The sequence below is a fragment of the Nomascus leucogenys genome, chromosome 15 (assembly GCF_006542625.1).
Source record: "Nomascus leucogenys isolate Asia chromosome 15, Asia_NLE_v1, whole genome shotgun sequence".
Lineage (NCBI taxonomy): Eukaryota > Metazoa > Chordata > Mammalia > Primates > Hylobatidae > Nomascus > Nomascus leucogenys.
Window position 1 is genome coordinate 60,791,078 of NC_044395.1, and position 27,561 is coordinate 60,818,638.

At 37.4% G+C, this 27,561-nt stretch overlaps 1 protein-coding gene across 1 annotated transcript in view; it reads right to left on the reverse strand.

Annotated features, from left to right (window-relative positions):
- The window catches only part of UVRAG (UV radiation resistance associated), a 333,633-nt gene that overhangs the window by 175,663 nt on the left and 130,409 nt on the right, over positions 1-27,561 (reverse strand). Inside the window, exon 7 of the mRNA XM_030828684.1 lies at positions 5,354-5,459. Coding sequence (XP_030684544.1) covers positions 5,354-5,459 — 106 coding nt within the window. The remainder of the gene's footprint in view (positions 1-5,353; positions 5,460-27,561) is intronic.

Here is a 27,561-nt window from a genome sequence, read left to right on the forward strand (position 1 = left end):
TGTTAGAATTACAAAAACTTTAAAGCCACTCTTACATATATGTCGACAAAAATTGAAATATTCTTATAGTGAATAAAAGGATATTAAATATCAGCAGAGAACTAGAAAATATTTAAAAGGTCCAGATTTCTGCTCCTGGGCAAGATGGAATAGGAAAAAAAGAACACTGCCCAACTAATTTTACCAGGCTACCATAATCCTACTACCAAAATCTGAAAAGGCAATTCAAAACATTGTATCACAACATCCCTGATAAATACAGGTGCAAAATTCCTTAAATTATTACCAAAGCAAATCCAAGACAATATGAAGGAAAAAAATTTATAAGAATAAATCCAACAAAATACAAAAATAATTATATATTATAATCAATTTAGGTTTATTCCAGAAATGCAATGTTAAACATTTGAAAATAAACCAAAAAGTTAATCACATTAAGAGAATAAAGAAAAAATCATATGATCATTTCAATGGATATAGAAAAACCATTTGACAAAATTCAATGTCTATTCATGATAAAAACTCTCAGAAACTAGGAATAAGAGGAACTTCCTAAAATTAATGAAGGGCATTCCTAGCACTATATTTAATAGAGAAATGATGAGTTGTTTCTCCTCAAAACCAGGAACAAGGTGAGGATTACTGTTCTTACTATTTTTTTGTCCAACATTGTACTGGATGAAAATCAAATAAAGGGCGTAAAACTGTGCAAATTTTCCCGTTATGATTGTATACAAAGAAAATCCCCAAAAAAATAAATAACTAGCATAATGAATAAGTTAATATAATAAGATTGCAAGACAGAAGATTAATAAGTTAAAATTAATTGTATTATTACATATAAGCAGCAAACGAATGAGAAATAAAAATTCAAAAACAATTCCACTTGCAATAATGCCTCCACTGCCAAAAAACTCCCATAAAACACTTAACAATAACTCTAACAAAAGATGTCCAAAATCTGCCAGGCGCAGTGGCTCACGCCTGTAATCCCAGCACTTTGGGAGGCCAAGGCGGGCGGACCACGAGGTCAGGAGATCGAGACCATCCAGGCTGACACGGGGAAACCCCATCTCTACTAAAAATATTTTTAAAAAATTAACCCGGCATGGTGGCGGACGCCTGTAGTCCCAGCTACTCGGGAGGCTGAGGCAGGAGAATGGCGTGAACCTGGAAGTTGGAGGTTGCAGTGAGCTGATATCGTGCCACTGCACTCTAGCCTGGGCGACAGAGCGAGACTCCGTCTCAAAATTTAAAAAAATAAATAAATAAATAAATAAAAGATGTCCAAAATCTCTACAGTGAAAACTACAACATTATAAAGAGAATTAGAGAGAAATCTAAGGAAAAGAGATATACACCATGTTCATGGATTGAAGGACCCACTATTGTTAAGACAGCAATTCTCCACAATTTTATCTACAGCTTCTTATCAAAATTCCATCAGGCCTTTTTTTTGTGTGTGTAGAAATTGACAAACTGATTATCAAATTCACTTGGAAATATAAAGAACCCAGAAAAACCACTGAAGTTTTAACAAAGTTAGAAGACTTACCCTGTCAAGTTTTAAGACGACAAATCTACGACAGTAAGTGAGTTTGGTATTGGGGAAATACAGACATATAGATCAATGGAACAGAATAGAAAATCCAGAAATAGATGCACATATACATGATCAACTGATTTTGAACAAACATGTCAAGGCAATTAAATGGGGAATGAAAAGACTATTCAATAAATGAGGCTAAATCAACTGGATATCCATGCAGGGGGAAAAAATTACCCTTACTTATGTGATACAAAACAATGAACTATAGAACCACACCCAGCTAATTTTTTGTACTTTTAGTAGAAACGGGGTTTCACCATATTGGCCAGGCTGGTCTCGAACTCCTGACCTCGTGATCCACCTGCCTTGGCCTCCCAAATTGCTGGGATTACAGTCGTGGGCCACCATGCTCAGCCCTAAACTGATACTTATTAAAAGATGCATGCATATCCAATAGGATATGAAAAATGCTCATCATGGAAATACAATTTAGAACAAAATGAGAAAATACTACATAACTGCTAGAATAGCTAAAATGTAAAAAGACTGACCTCCTAAATGAAATGGACAAATCCTTGAAAGACACAAGCTACAAAAGTTAATGCAAAAGGTAAATTATTAAAGAAATTGAATTTCCAGTTCAAAAACCTTCCCACAAAAAACCTCCAGGCCCAGATAGCTTCAATGCAACTTCTACTTAACATTTAAGAAATAATTCCCATTCTACACATATTCTTCCTGAAAACAAAAAGGGAGAAAACACTTTCCAAAAGTGAGTTGAGGCCAACATCACCCTGACAACAAAATGAGACAAAGAGATTACAAGGAAACAAACTACAGACCAATATTCTTTATAAATACATATGCACAATTTCTTTAAAATTTTTTAACAAATTAAATCCAGTAATGAGCATTAAAAAGTAATTCACCATGACCAAGAGGGCTTTCCCCAGGAATGCAAAGTTGGCTTAACATTAAAAAAATCGGCCAGGTGTGGTGGCTCACGCCTGTAATCCCAGCACTTTGGGAGGCCGAGGCGGGCGGATCACGAGGTCAGGAGATCGAGACCATCCTGGCTAAAATGGTGTAACCTGTCTCTACTAAAAATACAAAAAATTAGCCAGGTGTGGTGGCGGGTGCCTGTAGTCCCAGCTACTCGGGAGGCTGAGGCAGGAGAATGGCGTGAACCCGGGAGGCGGAGCTTGCAGTGAGCCGAGATCGCGCCACCGCACTCCAGCCTGGGCGACAGAGCGAGACTCCATCTCAAAAAAATAAAATTAAATTAAATTAAAAAGTCAACCAATGTATTTCACCCTAATACCAGAAGCGAAAAAACATACATTTATCTAAACAGATACAGGAAAGGAATCTGACAAAATCTGAAACACAGACTGTGCATGCTGGTACACGCCTATAATCCCAGCTACTCGGGAGGCTCAGGTGAGAGGACCACATGAGGCCAGGAGTTCAAGAGCAGCCCGGGCAACATAGTGAGATCTCACCTCGAAACAAACAAACAAAAAAATTATAAAACATAAGTAAAAACTCAAAATGACAACAGCAGAAATTTCATAAGAAACATAATTAAATGCCAAAAAACGTTAGGCACTGATGTAATGTGAGAAGATGACTTTCAAAAATTTTTGAAAGTCACCAAGTATGAACCCAATTTCTTATAACACAGTTAATCATACATGGTCTTAGAAGGTAATCCAATTTCTTTCAACATCAAATATGCCTTCTTGCTGCATTTTTACTTAGGTTAAAATGAAAATGATTTCTTAAATATCCGAAATGGATGGGTTGGAATACAATGGCCATGGGCCAATTTGAAAAGTAAATGAGCAAAAAGACAAATAGTAAAGTGTTCTAATATGCTACAGGTAAACCTCAAAGTGACTGTCTAATTAACATGTAGATGACATTATTCTCTAAAAGGAAACAAGTAAGCCAAATTATCCGTCTCTATTGTCAAATGATTGTGGGAAAGCTGTTTCCCTTCTTTAAGCTTCATTTTCCTGTCCTGTTATAAAAGGACATTATGCTAGATTCTTCTTAAATTCAACAAATACTTACTGAGCACCTACTGTGTGGCAAACACTTTTCTAGATGCTGGAAATACATCAATGTAAAAAAAAGAGAGAGAGAGAGAGACAGACAAAAACCCCTCGCCTTATAGAGCTTAGAGATAGAAAAATATGCAAAATATGTATCGTGGTAAATGGTAATGAATATTATAGAGAATAAAGCAGGAAAAGGGACAGAATGTACTGAGGGGGCTATAGTTTTGAATGGGGTTATTAGGGAACCACATGATTTCTAGGTTCACGTTCAGTTCAAAAATCCAGTGATTTTTCTTCTGTGTTGACTAGGCAGCATAAAAACACACAATGAACCTCTGAACTTGACCTCTTTAAACTCACACATTGTTACCTTGCTCTGTGTGTCACCACTTATATTTCTTTAAAAACAGGATTAAAAATACATTTTTCCACACTGAGATAAAGCATACGCTGTCATTTAATGCAACAATTAATTTCCCAGTCTTGCCTTGGGGAGAGGAAAACAAAAATAAAACCTAGCAATTTGCCCCAAAGGTTCTAAAAATCCAGCATTTTTATACACTACAGAAAGAATTAAAATTAGTGATTTTTCCTCCCCCTTCAATATATTTATAGTCTGAAATTCAGTCTTGCTGGGGCTAAGTTACAACAAGAGGTGGTTTAACAGCACCTTTGAAATGGAAGATGTTTTTATAGACAAGGAAAGTCAAGTGAATAATAAGAATTGCTACTATACCTGTTGCAGCTATCCTATTTTGTATGTTTGCCACCTGCCAGGTATAGCGCTAGCTGTAAAATCAGCAACTGTATACAGTTTGAACTAATATATTCATTTCAAATTCCATGAGAGAGAAGTTTCTGTAACGTTAAGTGCATTGCTGCTTTTCTATACTTCTACTATATGATTATCTCGGGCAAATCTTCAAGGCAACAAAAAGCTTTCGTTTGGGATGTAAAGGCCCTCTGCTAAGTTGAGAAGGGTGTAAATGATAATAGGAAGATGCTGCCTATCTGTGATAATGAGTTCACATGAACAAATATTTAAACAATTTTATCTAGAACTTAATTTGAAGATCTGAATTTTAAGTCCAATCCACAGCACAAAGTTCCTCAAAAGCTATTCATACCCAAGTGGCTTTTTAAAAAAGCTCAATTTATTAGCCATACCCACTATTGTGCTTACAAAAACACAATATTCATTACAAAATAGACATTTTTTCCACTCCACTAGGAAAAACAACTCAAAATTATACTAATATCTTAAATCTGCCCATTTGGGTTAGGATTTCTATTTCTTTGGAAATGCCTGCTTAATAAGAGTATTTCCCAAAAGAGATCACTGTCCACAAACCAGCCTATTTTGCTCAATCCAAATACTTTTTAAATTCGTCTTTCAAAAGTAGATTAGCTCCCATATTTTTTTTCCTCCTGGCAGCTATTTTTCATTCACTATATAGTTCATGTTTAGAGTTCACATTAATAAAACTGCCTGTTAATTATCTTCTAAGTAATTTTATGTAATATAAAGTTTCACCTAGCAGAATAAAGCAGACACTTTGTGCGTTACATTATTAGCAGATGGGAAAGTTTATTTCCAGCATTTAAATGCCAATAGAACTCTCTGTGGAACATTAAGAAGATAAAAACGATCTAAAGGGTTTTTAAAAATTAACCCTACAAGAATATGATACTCTCCTTTAGAAAACAAGAAGGGTAAACAGGTAAATACATAAAAACCTACCAGCTCATTGCTTGTAGATGTGAGTCTTAGTTTTTCTTCAATTTCCTTTCCAATTTTCTGAACAGTTACCTGAGTCTGTTTAATTGCACACTGGGCTCTATGAAGCCTAGAAATATAAATTATAGAAAAATGTAAATGAGTTAACAGTAAACTCAACAAAGAGCCTCAGATATAAATGACAAACCTTGAGGATACATAGAATTAATAATGAACTCAATTGATTTTTAATTATCTAGCATATTCACAATGAAATAATAGGGAATACAATAAATCCTAAACAGTAGAGCTCTAAAACACCCTTTTTGTACCTGCCTGCCTGCCTCTGATGTACTGTGAGGTAAGATGAAGAACTCAAAGGAGTTGGGAAGAGCTCTGAGAAAGTAATATAGTAAAATCCTATCATTTTATAGATGTGGAAACTGAAGCTCGGTGAAATTAAATGGATTGCTAAAGTCACCGAGAGAGTATCATCACTCTCAAAAGTGACAATTACTTCTGGGTATACATAAAGAAAAAAAGAATTCACAGTAATCCCAGTTGAGAAGGTTGAATTAAAGCAGACAGCACTCTCAAAGATATAAGAAAAAACCAGAAGATGATAGAAAAGACAAAGTAATAGGAGGAATTAAATAGTTGGCCAGGTTCAAACTAGCCAACTACATTCTCAGTAAGGTCTCTTTCAAGGAACGATGAAAAAATTAAGAGCTATTTTTATTTTTAAATTATGGTTTTCTTTGTGTTTTTGCTTCTTGGTCTCTTTATTTTTATTTTAATTTAATTTTATTTTGAGACAGGGTGTCACTCTGTCGCCCAGGTTGGAGTACAGTGGTGCAATCACGGCTCACTGCAGCCTTGACCTCCCGGGCTCAAGTGATTCTCCCACCTCAGGCCCCCAAATAGCTGGGACTACAGGCATGCACCACCACGCCTGGCTAATTTTTGTATTTTTTGCAGAGACGAGGTTTCACCATGTTGCCCAGACTGGTCTCAAACTCCTGTGTTCAAGCAATCTGCCCGCCTCGGCCTCTCAAAGTACTAGGATTACAGCACCATGCCACTGCGCCTGGCCTCTTTATCTTTAAATATAGCTCATGTATTTCTTATACATTTCCATACCAAATGGTCAAGCTGTCTTTATTTGTAGATGACATAATTGTCATGTGGAAAATCATCAGAAATCTACAAAGCAAATACTAAAATTAAGAAGTTAATTCAGCAAGGTCATGGGATATAAGGTCAATATACAAAAAAACAATTATATTTCTGTATGTAGGCATACCTCACTTTACTGCACTTTGGTTTATTGTGCTTCATAGATATTGTTTTTATTAAAAAAAAAAATTGAAGGTTTGTGGCAACCCTGAGTCAATCAAGTCTACTGGAGCCATTTTTCCAACAGCATGTGCTCACTTCATGTCTCTCTGTCACATTTTGGTAATTCTCACAATATCTCAAACTTTATCATTATTATTATATCTGTTATGGTGACCTGTGATCAGTGATCTTTGGTGTTGCTATTATAGTTATTTTGGAGCACCACGAGCTGCACCCATATAAGACAGTGAACTTTATCGATAAATGTTTTGTGTTCTGACTGCTCCACTGATTGGCCATTCCCAGTCTCTCTTCTTCTCCTTGGGCCTCCATGTTCCCTGAGACACAACAATAATGAAATTAGGCCAAGCCTTACAGTGGCCTCTAAGTGTTCAAGTGAAAAGAATAGTCCCACATCTCTCACTTTAAATCAAAAGCTAGAAATGACAAAGCTTAGTGAGGAAGGCATGTGAAAAGCCAAGATAAGCCAAAAGCTAGGCCTCTTGCATGAAATAGTCAGCCAAGTTGTGAATGCAAAGGATAAGTTCTTGGAGGAAATTAAAAGCTACTCCAGTGAACACATGAATGATAAGAAAGTAAAACAGCCTTATTGCTGATGCGGAAAGAGTTTTTCTGGTCTGGATACAAGATCAAACCAGCCACAACATTCTCTTAACCCAAAGCCTAATCCAGAGTAAGGACCTAACTCTCTTCAAATCTTTGAAGGCTGAGAGAGGTAAGGAAGCTGCAGAAGAAAAGTTGGAAGACAGCAGAGATTGGTTTATGAGGTTTAAGGAAAGAAGCAACCTCTAGAACATAGACAGACGTGCAAGGTGAAGCAGGAAGTGCTAATGGAGAAGCTGCAATAAGTTACTCAGTAGCTCTAGCTAAGATCATCAATGAAGGTGGTTATACTAAACAACAGATTTTCAACATAGATGAAACAGCCTTCTGTTGAAATAAGATGCCACCTAGGACTTTCATAGCTAGAGAGGAGAAGTCAATGCCTGGCTTCAAAGCTTCAAAAGACAGGCTGAGTCTCTTATTAGGGGTTAATGCAGCTGCTGATTTTCAGTTGAAGCTAATGCTCATTTACAACTCTGAAGATCCTGAGGCCCTTAAGAATTACGCTAAATCTACTCTGCCTGTGTTCTATAAATGGTACATCAAAGCCTGGACGACAGTGCATCTGTTATGGGTTTATGAATATTTTAGGATTCTTGAGACCTACTTCTTAGAAAAAAAGATTTCTTTCAAAATATTACTGTTCATTGGCAATGCACCTGGTCACCCAAGAGTGCTGATGGGCATGTACAAGGAGATTAATGTTTTCATGTCTGCTAACACATTATCCATTCTGTAGCCCATGGATGAAGGAGGCATTTCAACTTCCAAGTTTTATTATTTAAGAAATACATTTCATAAGCCTAGAGTTGCCATAGATAATTGATTCTTCTGGTGGATCTGGGCAAAATCAATGGAAAACATTCTGGAAAGGATTCACCATTCTGAATGCCATTCAGAACATTCATGATTCATGGGAATAGATAAAAATATCAACATTAACAGGAGTTTGGAAGAAACTGATTCCAACCCTCATGGATGACTTTGAGGGGTTCAAGACTTCAGTGGAGGAAGTAACTGCAGACATGGTTTTAATAGCAAGAGAATTAGAATTATAAGTGGAGCCTGAAGATATGACTGAATTGCTGTGATCTCATGATCAAACTTGACTGGATGAGGAGTTACTTTTTATAGTTAAGCAAGAAAAGTGGTTTTGTGGCCGGGCGCGGTGGCTCACGCTTGTAATCTCAGCACTTTGGGAGGCCGAGGTGGGCGGATCACGAGGTCAGGAGATCGGGACCACGGTGAAACCCCATCTCTACTAAAAATACAAAAAAAATTAGCCGGGCGTGGTGGTGGGCGCCTGTAGTCCCAGCTACTCGGAGAGGCTGAGGCAGAAGAATGGCGTGAACCCGGGAGGCGGAGCTTGCAGTGAGCCAAGATTGCGCCACTGCACTCCAGCCTGGGTGACAGAGCGAGACTCCGTCTCAAAAAAAAAAAAAAAAAAAAAAAAGAAAAAGAAAAAAAAAGAAAAGTGGTTTTGTGAGATAGAATCTACTACTGGTGAAGAAGCTATAAACACTGTTGAAATGACAACAAAAAATTATACCATCATAAACTTAGTTGATAAAACAGTGGCAGGGTTTGAGGGGAAGGACTGACTCCAATTTTGAAAGAAGTTCTACTCTGGGTAAAATGCTATCAAACAGCATCGCATGATACAGAGAATCATTCATGAAAGAAGAGTCAACTGATATGTCAAACTTCACGTTGTCTTGTTTTAAGAAATTGTCACAGTCACTCTAACCTTCAGTAACCACCAATCTAATCAGTCAGCAGCCATTGATATGGAGGCAAGACCCTCCACCAGCAAAAAGATGCGGCTTGCTGAAGGTCCAGATGATCATTAGCATTTTTTAGCAACAAAGTGTGTTTTAATTAAGGTATGTACATTGTTTTTAGACATAATGCTATTTCACACTCAATAGACTACAGCATAGTGTAAACATAACTTTTATACGCACTGGGAAACCAAAAAGTTCATGTGACTTGCTTTATTGCAATATTTGCTTTACTGCTTTATTGCGATATTTGCTTTATTGGGGTAGCCTGGAACCAAATCCTCAGTATCTCCAAGGTATTCCTGTATTAGCCCCAAACAATTGAGATATGAAATTTTTAAATACTACTTTAATGACAGCATCAAAAAAATTAAATACTTAGGGATGAAATAAACAAAAGACGTGCAAGACTCAACCCTGAAGTCACAAAACACTGCTACAATAAAGAAGAACTAGTAAATAAAAAATACATATACATGGACTGGAAGATTCCATGTTGTTAAGTTGTCAGCTTTTCCCAAATGGGTAAATAGCTTGAGACTCCCAATCACATTCCCAAAGGATTTTTTTTTGACAGAAATTAATAAGCTGATACTGTAATTTATATAGAAAAGCAAAGAATCTAGAAGTGACAAACCAATCTTGAAATATGCCAGATTTCAAGAGTTTCTATTAAGTTACATAATTAAGACAATATGGCGTGGTCATGGAGATAAAAAAAATAGATCAATGGAACAGAATAAAGTGTATCATAATAGTCCTACATATATATACAGCAAATTAATTTTTGACAAAGGAATCAAGGCAAATCAGTGCAGAAAACAAAGTTTTTTAAACAAAGGTGCTACGGAACACTGAATAAGCACAGAAAAAAAATCAATCTCATCCCCTACTTCATACACACAAAAATTAATTTAAAGAGGATCACAGTAAATATAAAAGCTGAAATCATAACACTTATGGCCAAAAATATAGGACTATCTCTTGCAAACTTGGGGTAGACAAATATTCACTAGAGAAGACATAAAAAGAATTAATCATAAAATTAAAAAGGAATACATTAGACTTTAAAAAATGAGAAATACCTGTTAATCTTAACAAAGCTGCCATTAGGAAAATAAAAAACAGTCCATAGACTGGGAGGAAATATTTGCAAAGCACCTATCTGACTATAAAGAATTCTTATAAATCAGAAATCAAGACAGCCAGTTAAAAATGGACAAAAGAGTGAAATAAACACTTCACAAAAGAAGATATAAGAATGGCCAATAAGCATAGGAAAACTCACTCAAAGTCTTAATCATCAGGGAAATGCATATTAAAATCATAATGAGGTGCCATTTCACACCCGTTAGAATAGATAAAATTAAAATGACAACACTAAATGCTGGCAAGGATGTGGAACAGCTGAAACTTGCATGCATTGCTGGCAAAAATGTAACAGGCTGGTGCAAAAGTAACTACAGTTCTTGCAATTATTTTAAATTTCAATTTAAATTGCAAGAACCCACGAGATCAGGAGATCGAGACCATCCTGGCCAACATGGTGAAACCCCGTCTCTGCTAAAATACAAAAAGGTAGCCAGGCATGGTGGCATGTGCCTGTGGTCCCAGCTACTTGGGAGGCTGAGGCAAGGGAATCGCTTGAACCCAGGAAGCAGAGGTTGCAGTGAGCTGAGATCATGCCATTGCACTCCAGCCTGGCGACAGAGCAAGATTCCTTCTCAAAAAAAGGCAAGAACTGCAATTACTTTTGCACCAGGCTAATAAAATAATAGTGCTGTTTTTTTTTTAGAAATTATTAGTTATTAAGTTAAACATACATTTAACCTATGGCCCAGTAATTCTACTCCTAGGTATTTACCCAAGAAAAATAAAAACATATGTCTACAAGAAGCTTTGTATAAGAATGTTCATAGAAAACAACCCAAATGTCTATCAAATAGAAGAATCAACAGATTGAAGTATATTCATATAATGAAAATCTACTTAGCAATAAAAGGGAACACACCACTGGTACATACAACAATATGAATGGATCTCAAAAACAATGTGTTGAGTGAAAAAAGCCAGAAACAGATAAGTCCATATTGTATGATTCCCTTTTTACAAAGTTCAAGAACAGGTAAAATCAACCTATGGTGAGAAATCAAAAGAGTCGTGGGGACTGACATAGGGAGAAGAGAGAACAAAGGAACTATCTGAGGTGATGGAAATGTTCTAAGTCTTTATTTTTCTAGATGGTGGCCTCACTTTGTCACCTAGCTTGGAGTGCACTGGCATGACCATTAACTCACTGCCCCCTCAAATTCCTGGACTTAAGGGATCTTCCTGCCTCAGCCTTCTGAGTAGCTGGACTACAGGAGGGTGCAACTGGGTCCGACTAATTTTTTGTAGAGACAGAGTCTCGCTATGCCCAGGCTTGTCTCAAACTCCTGGCCTCAAGCCATCCTTCCGCCTCAGCCTCCCACAGTGCTGGGATTACAAGAGTGAGCCACTGCACCTGGCTTTGATGTCTTGATTAGGGTAAGGAGTACACCAAAACTCACAAATTTTACACTTAAGATCTGTGCATTTCACTATGTGTGAATTTTACCTTGGTTTTTAAAAGGTGGTCATCAATCCTAACCTGAAAGTCATCATATATATGAGAGGTTCATTTTCTTAGGCATTTGATGGTATCGCTACCTCTGCCAACATAATTATTATTACCCTAAACCCTGAAAATATTCAGGATATGTTCTGTACTTTTAGAAATTGCCTGATATTTATTGATGATTTCTTAGGTCACATAAAAAGGACCAACTCTCAATATACCTATTTTGTTCATGGGACAAGTAATTCAACAAATCCCTCAGGGCTCCTGAGGAATCCAATAAAGGAGATTATACGCCATCCTGTTGCCTCTTGGTCTGGGTGTGTTTGTGTGTTTAATCTACATTGACAGTAATACTCTTTTTAAAAGACAGCTCTGAGGTAATTTTACATCAAGGTAAGGCCCTTTGTGATGTAGTCCCTGCTGACACATCCAGTCTCATTCCTGATTATTTTTTACCTTGCACCCTCATCTCCAGCAATATTGAACTACTGGCAACTCTCCAAACATATCCTATCATTTCTTCCTTCTGTACCCCTGTGTGAGCTGTTCTATGTGCCTAGAAGTTCCTCCCATCCCTTAGCAGATAAATAAATTCCTAATCCATTAAGAGGCAGCTCAAGCAACCTGTTCTTCAAAGGCATTTCCTGACTATTACAGACAGGTAGAGGCTCTCCTTCCTCTGGAAATCTGCTACTTCATGTGTATGGCACCACAAAAATATTATATGACCCTATTTTACAGCAACTATTTATTTCTTTGCCTATTTCACCAGATCTTTCTGGGGGAAAAATAAATTTCATCTTTTCAGGTATATTCCAAATGCTAAGCACAGAATGTGGCACAAAGGAGGGACTCAAAATGTATTTGCTGGCTTAATGTCTAACGTCTGAACATAAAAGCACAGTTCCAAAATTTGATATTTTTGACATCAGTGGGAGATTAATTGGAAGATCAATGTGGTAGTTTCCTATATTTGTTACTTCAAAATAGTGTATCAAAATAAAAATCACATAGACATCACTCATTCAAGTGAGGAAACAGCAATTTTTACTAAAAATGTTATCAGAATTCTAAAAATGATAGGCATCATCAACCCAGAGAAGAAATCAACAAAATAGCCTGTTACTTTAAAAGTAGGAAAGTGCTGCCTAAAACTTCACTGGTACTATGCAAACAACCTTGTCAAATGGTAAAGACTTTAAAAATAAAAATGATTCATGACCATAATTAATATATGACTTCAACTATTTGGCTCTCACTGCCCCAGATGCTTTCTGATCTTACCTTAGGGGCTTAAAACACACAGACAGAGTCACATTTCCTCCAATCTTCAGTGTTATCCAAATAGACTTTCAGAGCCCCTGCTACATCAAGACAGCTAATAACACCCCCCTTTCAAACCCAACAGGAGAATAAAAGTTTGAAGTATTTAGACTTTGAAAAATAACATGGGACGTCCTGATTCCCCTGGGGATAAAGAGGTGAAGGACTAACTAAAAAAGAAACAACTGCTTTACCTCCAAACTGGTTAGCCAATTTCAGAGTAATGTTTCTTGATTTTGCAAACTATCAAAAGAATCTATAAGGAAAGAAATATATATCATGTAGTAATACGGGTGAGTGGTCAATATCAACACTAACATCCTCAAGCTGAAATAAAACTTATCGTCACTGGTGTTGGGAAGGAGAGATCAAATAGCTATCTGATAGGTATTCTGGTGATAGGAAAGAGAAGCATTCCTATTTTTTAACATGATTTGAGATAAATTGAAACTGGACTAAAAAAGTGGTTTGAGGCTATATATTTCTGTGAATATAGATACATTGAATATAAAAAATTATGTCAAGTAAATTATTAATAAAGATTAACTGAGACGAAGCCAATGAGATATTAAAAATAATCTCACTGAAGGAGAAGTTAGAAGATAATATTGATCATATCACATCAGAAACCCTGCATTCAAGTTTAAGACAAAGAATGACAAATTAGAATACCTACAAAGGCAGGGAAGTATAGTTCCCTATGGCTTGCAGAGAGAGAGAAAAAGGGAGAAGAAATATAGGAAAGACAGATGTCTATGAAACAAATCAATACCTTATAATTAATGGTTTTGTATTTCATATGAAGGTGCTTAGATTTTTATTCTGAAGGCATTAGAAAACCATCAAAAAGTTTTAAGCTGGGAAAGATTTAATTACATTTGCACTTTAGAAAGATATTTCTTCTTGTAATAGGTGAATGGCACACAGAGAAAAGAGACTGCAAACAGGAAGGTTAGTGTGAGGTTATTCCAACAGTCCAAGTAACAAATGGCTCTGTCCTAAATTAAAATAGTGACAGGAAAGACGGTGTAAATGTGAAAAGTGAGAGAGAAGAGAGATAAAGAATGATGCTTGAAAACAAATTACCAGCATAAAAATGAAAGAGAAGACATCACTACAGATCCTTCAGATAGTTAAAAGGAATTAAGGAGAAATTATGAGCAACTCTTTGCCAATAAATTCAACTTAAATGAAATAGTCAAATTGTTTACAATCCACAACTTTCCAAAACAAAGAAACAGAAAATCTAAAGAACCACCATCTGTTAAATAAATTATATTTGCAATTAAAAATTTTCTCACATAGGAAACTCTAGGCTCAGATAGCTTCACTAGTAAAATGGCAGTAGCATCAAAAATCTTTCCAAGAAGAAGAGGGGATGCTTTCAGTTTGTTTCATGAGGTCAACATGACCCTAAAACCAAAACATGACACGAACACTATACGAAAAAAAATTATAGACCAATTATTACACATGAACATAAATGCAAAAACCATTAATAAAATGTTAGCAAATCAACTCTAGCAATATGCGAAAAGGATAAAGCAACTGGATCAAGTGAGTTTGTCTGAGTCGGTTATACCACTCTGTTAAACTGACTGATTTTCAAATACTATACAAGGTTGGTATAATATCTGAAAATCAATCAATGACAGAATGAAGAAAAAAGATCATAATTATCTTAAAAGATACAAAAAAGAAGCATTTGATAAAATTTAATACCTGTTACTGGTTAAACATAAAAAAAAAAAACCTCAACAAACTAGGAGGAAAGGGGAGCTTCCTCAATCTGATAAAAGGTTTATAGAAAAAAATCTACAGCTAATCCTATACTTACAATCAAAAACAAGGCAAAGATACCCACTTTCATCACTCTATTCCACATGTACTCAAGGTCCAAACCATTGTAATAATGCATTTTAAAAGTAAATAAAAGCCATAGGTATAGGAAAGGAAGAAGCAAATCTACTTAAAGATGCTATGATTCTGTATGTAGAAAAATCCAAAGAAATCTACAATCCAACTACTAGAACTAACAAGTAAATTCGGCAAATTGCAAGAGTTTAAATTAATACATTAAAAATCAATCAGTGTTGGCCGGGCGCGGTGGCTCACACTTGTAATCCCAGCACTTTGGGAGGCCGAGGTGGGCGGATCACGAGGTCAGGAGATCGAGACCACGGTGAAACCCCGTCTCTACTAAAGATACAAAAAAAATTAGCCAGGCGTGGTGGCGGGTGCCTGTAGTCCCAGCTACTCGGAGAGGCTGAGCCAGGAGAATGGCGTGAACCCGGGAGGCGGAGCTTGCAGTGAGCCGAGATTCCGCCACTGCACTCCAGCCTGGGTGAGAGAGCGAGACTCCGTCTCAAAAAAAAAAAAAAAAAAAATCAATCAGTGTTTCTATATAATATCGATAAATAACCAGGAATAAATCTAAAGAAAGATGTGAAAGACCTGTACACTGAAAACCATAAAACACTGCTGAGATATTAAAGAATACTTAAATAAATGGAGACATATACCATTTCATGGATTGGAAGATATGATATTATTAAGCAGTGAAGTCTCCCTAAATTGATCTAGAGCCAAAGCAATCCCAATCAAAAACTCAAAAGATTTTTGTTTAATAGAAATTGGCAAACTGCTTTTAAAATTGATATGCAAATACAAAAGACCTAGAACACCAAGAAAATGTTGGGGGCAGGGGGGCGGGAAACAGCTGGAGGGCTTACACTACTAGATTTTATGACCTATCATAAAGCTACAGTAAGTAAGGCAGCAGTAGTTACATAGAACTAAACAAATAGATCAATGAAATATAATTTAGGGCTGGGTGCGGTGGCTCACGCCTGTAATCCCAGAACTTTGAGAGGCCGAGGTGGGCAGATCACCTTAGGTTGGGAGTTCGAGACCAGCCTGACTAACATTGAGAAACCCTGTGTCTACTAAAAATACAAAATTAGCCAGGCGCGGTGGCACATGCCTGTAATCCCAGCTACTTGGGAGGCTGAGGCAGAAGAATTGCTTGAACCTGGGAGGCAGAGGTTGCGGTGAGCTGAGATCGCACCATTGTACTCCAGCCTAGGCAACAAGAGCAAAACTCCGTCTCAAAAAAAAAAAAAAAAAAGATAGATATATATATACACACACACACACACACATTTCAGATTATAGAAAGAATCATTCATATATACTCAATTTTTTGATAAGGAAAAGAAAAACTGTGTCAACAAACAGCAGTGAAATAACTTAATACGCATAGAGGAAATAAATGAACCTTAACCTGTACCTCACCTTATACACACAGATTAATTTGAGATGGATTAGGGACCTAAATGTAAAAGCTAAGACTACAGTGCTTCTGGAATAACACATAGGAAAATATATTCCAAAACTTTGACTAGGCAAAAATTTCCTAAGGGCATTATTGAGAAAATGAAAAAAAATCAAGTCATGACTGAGAAAACACTTGGGGTCTGTGTGTGTGTGTGTGTGTGTGTGTGTGTGTGTGTGTGTGTGTGTACACCTGACAAAGGACTTCTACCCAAAATATATAAAGAATTCCTACATAAAAATATATAAACAACCCAATAATTGAGAATAGGCAAAATATTTGAACAAACACTTCAAAAAATAAGACATAAGAATGAGATATTAGCACATGAAATGGTGCTCATATCTTTAGTCATTATAAAATTAAAAATCAAAATCAAAATGATACACTACTACAAGCCTATTATAATGGCTAGAACTTACAAAACTGGCAATACCAAATGATGGCAAGAGGTAGAGCAACTGGAACTTTCAAACACTGCTGGAGGGACTGTAAAAATGTGTAACTACTTTGGAAACCTGTGTGGCAATACCTAATAAGTTAAATATACACCTCTCGTATAAGCCAACAGTTTCACTCTCAGGTATAATGTGGGCTGGGTGCGGTGGCTCACGCCTGTATTCCCAACACTTTGAGAAGTTGAGATGGGAGAAATCACTTGACATCAGGAGTTTGAGATCAGCCCCAGTAACACAGCAAGACCCCGTCGCTAAAAAAATTAAATTAGCCAAGCATGGTAGTGCGCACCCATTCCCAGCTACGTGGGAGACTGAAGGGAGAATCCCTTGAGTTCAGGAGCTTGAGGTTACAGTGAGCTATGATTGTATTACTGCACTCCAAGCCTGGTGACAGAATGAGTCTCTGTCTCTAAAATATCAAATAAATAAATAAATAGGAGAAAGCACATGACCACAAAAAACTTGTGTAAGGTGTTCCTATTAGCTTTATTTATAATAGCCAAAAATTAGAAACAATCCAAATATCCATCAACAGAATAACGAATAAGCAAACTGTAATATATTCATAGAAGGAAATACCACTTCACCAGTAAAAAGGAATACACTGCTAATCTATACAACAACATGGATAAATTCCAAAAACTGTATGTTAAACAAAAGAAGCCAGAAACCAAAAGAGTGCCCTGTATGACTCCACTTATAAGAAGTTCAAAAACAGGGAAAGCTAATAAATGATGAGGCAGTAAGAAAAGTGTCCCAGGGATGGGAATGAGGGTGTCAGAACGCTGGCAAATGAGGGAACATTTTGGATAATGAAAATATTCTATACCTTGATTTAACGATGGCAATACAGGTGTGTATATTTATTAAAATTCATCAAACTGTGTGTATGTATGTGTGTGTATATAGATAGATGATAGATAGATAGATGATAGATAGATAGATAGATAGATAGATAGATAGATAGACAGACAGACAGACAGATAGATATCTGTATTTTATTGTATATAAATTACACTGCTGGTATATGGCTTGGGGAACCAGAAAAATGGCGATGCTATTTACTGCGATGTAGAACATGGGAGGAGCAGTTTGAGAAGAAGGTTCTATTTTCAGTTGGAGATGCCTGTGTAACATCCAAGAGGATGTGTTGAATATGAGTTGAATATAAAGATCTGTTGCTCAGGAGACAGATCTTGGCCAGAGATAAAAATGTGGCAATCATTAGCACACAGATGGTTATGAACACTATGAAAGTGAATGAGATCACCCTGAAGACTGTGAGAATGAGAGTAAACAGAACCTAGAACAGAATCCAGAGGAACATCAATATTTAAGAAATTAGGGGGGAAAAAAAGTCCTGCAAAAATTCTGAACCAGAATATCCAGGGATAAGTGGAAGGACAGCTGGGAGAGCTGGTATGACAGCAGTTAAAGGAACAGCACATCTCGAGGGAGGAATGACCACTGTCACAAAAATCAAGCAACCTAAGGCCTAGACAGTTTCTACATATTTAGCAGCAAGGACTTAATTAAAGCCATTTCAAATTTGTTCACCTCACCCCAGATAGACTGCCACCTAGCCAATAGCCCCTAATTGGTTTCTTAGCTTCAACTCTTATTCTTCGCAATTCTATTCTGTACTTAGTACCAAAGAATCCCTGTTCTTCATTTGCTCGGTTACTAATTGTAGTTTATCTTCCCCAACAGCATCCAGAATGCCTGCCTTATATACATCTAAAATTATATTTCCTTAGAGACAACTAGACATATCACAATCCACAAACTTACAATTTCAAAGATTCGTGCTAATGCATCTAGTACCTCACCACTTTATCTTTCTTCTTCTCTGATGGACACTAACCTTTAAGATACTCTAGGCCCTCTAATAGCTAGTGTGTGGTTGCCTACACAGTTCCTTTCATTATGTATCTATGGGTAATTAACATACATGTACTTCTAGTCATGTTGACAACATCTTCTATCAATGATAAAAGGATTTTTCTGGTGTCTAAAAAGGCGTGATCTACATTTTTCTACACTAAATGCATTTTCCATTTTTTAAAGAATTCTATTCAAATAAATCCACCTATTCAAATAAATTTTATCAAATAAATCCACTCCATGATAGTCATGAATCACTGCAATGCTCCAGAACTGACATCACATTATACTAGTGCTGCCTTTTCCCTCACTCATACTTCCTGTGTTCAATCACCTAAACCTATTGACCCTTCTTTCCCAAAGCTCTTATCTGCGAAATTTCCTTTTCATCATTCCCACTGTAAGCACCCTGGTTCAGCATTAATAAAGGGCCTTCCTTTCTAATCTCTGCCCTTTTCAATCCATTTGGAACACTGCCATCAGAATGCTCTCCTAAAACACAGATTTCAACAGTGTCCTTCAAAAAATCAAAACAATGACGTAAGAGGTATGGAGATCTTTTAAGTCTTAGTGTATCAATAATTAGAATGACTACAGGTAAATTTGAGCTCTTTATACAAAAGAAAAAAAACCACCATGTACTAGCACCAAATAATCACAAATTCTAAAAATCTAAGATTAGATGTTATTCTTTGCTTGAAAAAAGCCCAGGGTGATTTAAATAAACATTTAAACTCTGTTGTTTTAGCCTGGCAATTCAAAGTCCAATGAAATCTAGCTCAGGCACAATAGTATTAATATTTACCAGAAACCTGAGGCCTAATACAGTACCTGGCACATAGAATAAATTTTTTTAATAATTCGTTGGTGAATGAATACATATTTATTTAGTGCTGGCTATGTGCCAGGCACTAAGCTAAAAACTTGAAATGGATATTTCATTTAATTCTCACAAAAATCCATTGATGTAATCATTCCCATTCTACCTGTGAGAAAACTGAAGCTGGTAAGTGGCAGAATCACTATTTAAACCCATGTTTGTTTAACTCCAAAGCCCGTGGTCTCCACTGCTTCCTTATTTCCCACCCACAAACCCATCGTTCCCAAGCTAATCTTGCCATCATCTCCCCACAAACCTTGGCATCAGTAACACTTTACATGTTAAATAATTGTAGTTTCCAAAGTGCTTTTTCACAGACACATTATTTAGGTTAAACCTTCCAAATATAAGTGTCCAAGCTCAGTATTCCTCCCGTTATATATCAGGTTGCTGTGTGCTTTTCTCTTCCATTATTCTACGATTCTATTCACAATATAACTCATATCTCAACTAAATCTGCTGCTGCATTTTATCCCACTATCTTTGGGGTAGGCAGAATTCTCAAATGTCACCCCAAGTTCCCATTCTCTGCATAATCCCCTTCTCTTGGTTATTAGCAGGACTTATGAACACCATAGGATATTACTCCCAGAAATGTTACTTTACAAGGTGAAGGAATTGGGGGGCTATAATTAAGGTCACGTATCAGTTGACTTTGAGTTAACCAAAAGGGAGATTAGCTGGGTGCTATAGGCTGAACTGTATCCCTCCATCCCACGCCCCAAATTCATGTTGAAGTGTCCTAACTCCTAATGTGACTATATTTGTAAACAAGACTTTCAGAAGGTAATTAAAGTTGATGAGGTCATAGGGTGGCCTTAAAAGAACAGGAAGAGAAAAAGATCTCTCCCTCTCCACACGCATGCAAGAAGGAAATACTATGTGACGTCACAACAGGCAGGTGGCCATCTGTATGCTAGGGAGACAGCCTCACCAGAAACTGAACCATGCGGGCACCTTGATCTCAGACTTCCAGCCTTCAGATCTCTGAGAAAATAAATGTCTGTTGCTAAAACCACCCAGACTGGTATTTCGTTGTGGCAGTCCAAGCTGACTAATACAGAGGGTAGGTCTGCTCTAACCAGGTAAGCCCTTAAAAGGGACTGGCCCACTTGATCATGGTGGATAAGCTTTTTGATGTGCTGCTGCATTTGGTTTGCCAGTATTTTATTGAGGATTTTTGCATCAATGTTCATCAAGGATATTGGTCTGAAATTCTCTTTTTTGGTTATGTCTCTGCCAGGCTTTGGTATCAGGATGATGCTGGCTTCATAAAATGTGTTAGGGAGGATTCCCTCTTTTTCTATCGATTGGAATAGTTTCAGAAGGAATGGTACCAGTTCCTCCTTGTACCTCTGGTAGAATTCGGCTGTGAATCCATCAGGTCCTGGACTCTTTTTGGTTGGTAAGCTATTGATTATTGCCACAATTTCAGAGCCTGTTATTGGTCTATTCAGAGACTCAACTTCTTCCTGGTTTAGTCTTGGGAGGGTGTATTTGTCGAGGAATTTATCCATTTCTTCTAGATTTTCTAGTTTATTTGCGTAGAGGTGTTTGTAGTATTCTCTGATGGTAGATTGTATTTCTGTGGGATCGGTGGTGATATCCCCTTTTTCATTTTTTATTGCATCTATTTGATTCTTCTCTCTTTTCTTCTTTATTAATCTTGCTAGCAGTCTATCAGTTTTGTTGATCTTTTCAAAAAACCAGCTCCTGGATTCATTAATTTTTTGAAGGGTTTTTTATGTCTCTATTTCCTTCAGTTCTGCTCTGATTTTAGTTATTTCTAGCCTTCTGCTAGCTTTTGAATGTGTTTGCTCTTGCTTTTCTAGTTCTTTTAATCGTGATGTTAGGGTGTCAATTTTGGATCTTTCCTGCTTTCTCTTGTGGGCATTTAGTGCTATAAATTTCCCTCTACACACTGCTTTGAACGTGTCCCAGAGATTCTGGTATGTTGTGTCTTTGTTCTCGTTGGTTTCAAAGAACATCTTTATTTCTGCCTTCATTTCAATATGTACCCAATAGTCATTCAGGAGCAGGTTGTTCAGTTTCCATATAGTTGAGCGGTTTTGAGTGAGTTTCTTAATCCTGATTTCTAGTTTGATTGCACTGTGGTCTGACAGACAGTTTGTTATAATTTCTGTTCTTTTACATTTGCTGAGGAGAGCTTTACTTCCAACTATGTGGTCAATTTTGGAGTAGGTATGGTGTGGTGCTGAAAAAAATGTATATTCTGTTGATTTGGGGTGGAGAGTTCTGTAGATGTCTATTAGGTCCACTTTGTGCAGAGCTGAGTTCAATTCCTGGATATCCCTGTTAACTTTCTGTCTCATTGATCTGTCTAATGTTGACAGTGGGGTGTTAAAATCTCCCATTATTATTGTGTGGGAGTTTAAGTCCCTTTGTAGGTCACTCAGGACTTGCTTTATGAATCTGGGTGCTCCTGTGTTGGGTGCATATATATTTAGGATAGTTAGCTCTTCTTGTTGAATTGATCCCTTTACCATTACGTAATGGCCTTCTTTGTCTCTTTTGATCTTTGTTGGTTTAAAGTCTATTTTATCAGAGACTAGGATTGCAACCCCTGCCTTTTTTTGTTTTCCATTTGCTTGATAGATCTTCCTCCAACCCTTTATTTTGAGTCTATGTGTGTCTCTGCACATGAGATGGGTTTCCTGGCTTCATCCCTGGGATGCAAGGCTGGTTCAACATACGCAAATCAATAAATGTAATCCAGCATATAAACAGAACCAAAGACAAAAACCACATGATTATCTCAATAGATGCAGAAAAGGCCTTTGACAAAATTCAACAACCCTTCATGCTAAAAGCTCTCAATAAATTAGGTATTGATGGGACGTATCTCAAAATAATAAGAGCTATCGATGACAAACCCACAGCCAATATCATACTGAATGGGCAAAAACTGGAAGCATTCCCTTTGAAAACTGGCACAAGACAGGGATGCCCTCTCTCACCACTCCTATTCAACATACTGCCGGAAGTTCTGGCCAGAGCAATCAGGCAGGAGAAGGAAATAAAGGGTATTCAATTAGGAAAAGAGGAAGTCAAATTGTCCCTGTTTGCAGATGACATGATTGTATATCTAGAAAACCCCATTGTCTCAGCCCAAAATCTCCTTAAGCTGATTAGCAACTTCAGCAAAGTCTCAGGATACAAAATCAATGTACAAAAATCACAAGCATTCTTGTACACCAATCACAGACAAACAGAGAGCCAAATCATGAGTGAACTCCCATTCACAATTGCTTCCAAGAGAATAAAATACCTAGGAATCCTACTTACAAGGGATGTGAAGGACCTCTTCAAGGAGAACTACAAACCACTGCTCAATGAAATAAAAGAGGATACAAACAAATGGAAGAACATTCCATGCTCATGGGTTGGAAGAATCAATGTCGCGAAAATGGCCATACTGCCCAAGGTAATTTATAGATTCAATGCCATCCCCATCAAGCTACCAATGACTTTCTTCACAGAATTCGAAAAAACTACTTTAAAGTTCATATGGAACCAAAAAAAGAGCCCGTATCGCCAAGTCAATCCTAAGCCAAAAGAACAAAGCTGGAGGCATCACGCTACCTGACTTCAAACTATACTACAAGGCTACAGTAACCAAAACAGCATGGTACTGGTACCACAACAGAGACATAGATCAATGGAACAGAACAGAGCCCTCAGAAATGATGCCGCATATCTGTAACTATCTGATCTTTGACAAACCTGAGAAAAACAAGAAATGGGGAAAGGATTCCCTATTTAATAAATGGTGCTGGGAAAACTGGCTAGCCATATGTAGAAAGCGGAAACTGGATCCCTTCCTTACACCTTATACAAAAATTAATTCAAGATGGATTAAAGACTTACATGTTAGACCTAAAACCATTAAAATCCTACAAGAAAACCTAGGCAATACCATTCAGGACATAGGCGTGGCCAAGGACTTCATGTCTAAAACACCAAAGCAATGGCAACAAAAGCCAACATTGACAAATGGGATCTAATTAAACTAAAGAGCTTCTGCACAACAAAAGAAACTACCATCAGAGTGAACAGGCAACCTACAGAATGGGAGAAAATTTTTGCAACCTATTCATCTGACAAAGGGCTAATATCCAGAATCTACAATGAACTCAAACAAATTTACAAGAAAAAAACAAACAACCCCATCAAAAAGTGGGCGAAGGACATGAACAGACACTTCTCAAAAGAAGACATTTATGCAGCCAAAAGACACATGAAAAAATGCTCATCATCACTGGCCATCAGAGAAACGCAAATCAAAACCACAGTGAGATACCATCTCACACCAGTTAGAATGGCCATCATTAAAAAGTCAGGAAACAACAGGTGCTGGAGAGGATGTGGAGAAATAGGAACACTTTTACACTGTTGGTGGGACTGTAAACTAGTTCAACCATTGTGGAAGTCAGTGTGGCGATTCCTCAGGGATCTAGAACTAGAAATACCATTTGACCCAGCCATCCCATTACTGGGTATATACCCAAAGGACTATAAATCATGCTGCTATAAAGACACATGCACACATATGTTTATTGTGGCACTATTCACAATAGCAAAGAGTTGGAACCAACCCAAATGTCCAACAATGATAGACTGGATTAAGAAAATGTGGCACATATACACCATGGAATACTATGCAGCCATAAAAAATGATGAGTTCATGTCCTTTGTAGGGACATGGATGAAACTGGAAAACATCATTCTCAGTAAACTATCGCAAGGACAAAAAACCAAACACCGCATGTTCTCACTCATAGGTGGGAATTGAACAATGAGAACTCATGGACACAGGAAGGGGAACATCACACTCCGGGGACTGTTGTGGGTTGGGGGGAGGGGGGAGGGGGGAGGGACAGCATTAGGAGATATACCTAATGCTAAATGACGAGTTAGTGGCTGCAGCAAAACAACATGGCACATGGATACATATGTAACAAACCTGCACATTGTGCACATGTACCCTAAAACCTAAAGTATAATAATTTAAAAAAAAAAAAAAAAGGGACTGGCCCTTCCTGAAAGAAGAGATTTGAAGCACGAGAGGGCCTATAAAGTAGGCCACGTGGCAAGAAACTGCAGGTGGCCTCAATGGGGCTGACAGGGGCCCTCAGACCACTATCAGCAAGAGAACAAGAAGCTGAATCCTATAAACCACAAGGAAGTGAACTCTGCCAAAAACCATGGGAGCTTAAACAAGGACCCTGAGTTCCAGAAAGGAACACAGCACAGCTGACACTGATTTCAGTCTCATGAGACCATAGGCAGCGAACCAAGTCAGCTGTTGCCAAATTTCCGGCCTAAAGAAGAAACCGTGAGACAATAAAACAGGTATTATTTTAAGCCACTAAATTTGTGGTAATTTATTACCCAGCAATCAAAAACTAATACATTCTTTCAATCTAAATATCAATTATCCTTCTTTCAAAGCCATCTCTTCATGATTCCATTTACTGAGCACATTATCACATTAGTCAAAATAACACCTGCACATTATAAATCTTTAGCCTAATTCCTTATCTGATCATGGTTAACGTATCTTTAAATTTATTCACTCATCCTGTCTTCACATTGAGCACTTTCTATGTTGCTAATACTGAGTCTAGTGTTAAGAGAAAAAAACATTGCAGACAGTCTGTGCTCTCTAGAAATATACCATTATTTACATATTCATGCAATAAACACTTATTGAGGGCCTAAATGTTCACCATGCCCTCTGTTAGGTAATAAAAATACAGAGATCAGAGCATTATCTTCATAATACTCTGTAGACAAATTGGTTTGTAAACAATCATAATAGCATTATACAGGCTACAATACAGGCATGCATCGGGTAAGGGCTCAACATAAAAAAGGAGCATCTATTCTAGGGGTGGGGTCAAGTGGAAGCAAAAGTCTTCTTGGAGGGGGTAAACAGTGAGCCAACATTTGAAGGAAAAGTAGGAATTAGCTAGATAAAAAGGGAGATATTCCAGACAAAAGCAAAAACAAGTACAAAAACAAAAAACGGTACCCTAACATTTTCAGGAACTGTAAGCAGCTTAGCAAGGCTGGAGCACAGGGTCATATGGGAGAGGATGGCAAGAGATGAGGTAAAAAGGCAGGCAGCGGTCAGATTATGAAAACCTGGTACATCAGGCTAAGGAGCTTCACTCTCAAGGCAAATAAATAAGTCATTCGGAGGCCTGACCAAGAGATGTCATGTATGTAGGCTGCAATGCGAAAATACCAGGCACCTCTAGGTACAAAACAGACCCACAAAGTCATTTTGGAAGAGGAAGAACTCAAGTAGGAGCCTGGGAATAGTCAATATTTGGTAAGGGTTGTGGTCTCCCTCAACAGCACTGGTAGCATGCTCCATCTAGACTTCATATCATGCTATAATCATTTGTTTTCCGGCTTTCTCCAGCAGTGGATTCCACACTCCTTGAAAACCTAGGCCTATACCTTGGTAGTGTCTGTGCTCCTGAGCTTCCCCATAGTACTTTGTATATACAGGCCTTCAGTAACAGACTGTAATAAAGATTACTCCCTTTCCTTCCTCAGAAATACAGAGGGGCAAATCTCACCCTTCTCTTAACCCCCCAGAGCACAACAGACACCCAGTGAATTAAAAATGATTATTTTAAGATTTCTCCGATTCTATTTTTCTCAGATTCTATGCAATATTTATTCAGTGATAATTTATTTTTTTAGATGTATATCAAGCATAGAAAAACTCCTGGGAAACTGCCTTGAGAACATTTTTTAATGTTTGTAAACCAGAAAAGACTGATCATTTCTCATTGTAGATACTACATGTCTATCAATTTAATAACCCAACATTTTCTGGCAGTCATATCTCACTGATTATTAATATTGACTTGACTACTGACTAAAGGTTCTGTATCTTTTTTTACTCAGACTGTTGCCCATATGCCAAGCCTCCCTCTTCTCATACAGTTGGTTTTAGGACTCAAGTATAAGACTATATTCTTTTCACAATTAAACTCTATCTTAATATTTAAGATGAGCTGAATATAATTCTATCTTTCCAGTCCCCAGAGATCTTATTCACTAATTCTGTCACGCAATAATCACCATCTCTATAAGCTCCACGTTACCACTGCATTAGCTTAGTCAATTTTCTATATCTTTGTTCAAAGGCTTAGATTGTGGTATTCTCAAGAGGAAAAACCATGTCTCCCTTGATCACCACTGTATACCCAGCATATTGCATAGTTTCCAGCATGCAGTACTGAATAAATATTTGGCAGGTAAGTAATCAAATGAATGGACACGTTGAAAAAGACTAGGTCAATAACCGAGCCCTATGCCATGCGTTTAAAAATTTCCCTCTAGATAGCAAGTCATCAAGTAGTTACCAATTGACCTATCTTTTCTGTCATTTAGCTTACACTTCTTCATCTTGCTCCCAAAGCTATCCTGACATACCTTATCAAACACATTATTGAAGTTATCTGTGTCTACAAATCTAAGTACCCTTGCAAAATGGATACATTAGTCTGAGATAACTTGTTCTTGGGAAAGGCTCACTAAAGGAGACAGGATTTAAGCTCCAATATGAAGGAAGGGTAGCTAAGACTCTGATAGCTGTATGAGAGGGAATTGCTGTTTAGGGTACTGGGAATAGCTTTTCAAAGTCATTAAGGAAGCAGAGTGCATTACACGTTCAAAACGGCAAGTGGGTTGTATGCTATAAAACAGAGGGCACAAGAGCAATATCATGAGAGGCAGGCTGGAAAGGTTGATCAGAGCTACAGTGCTGTAGAATTTAAATGCCTAATAAATTCTCTGCATCTCTACAGCACCTACAGCAGTCTAAGGCACATGGGAATCACTCAAATACTTGTTGATGGATTTATTAAATATGATAGTTTCCCAAAAGACCAGGAGTCTACCCAAAGGCCTGCTTCTACATTCCTCTGTTTGGACCATGCACACAGTTGGGAAGAACACAATCTCATGG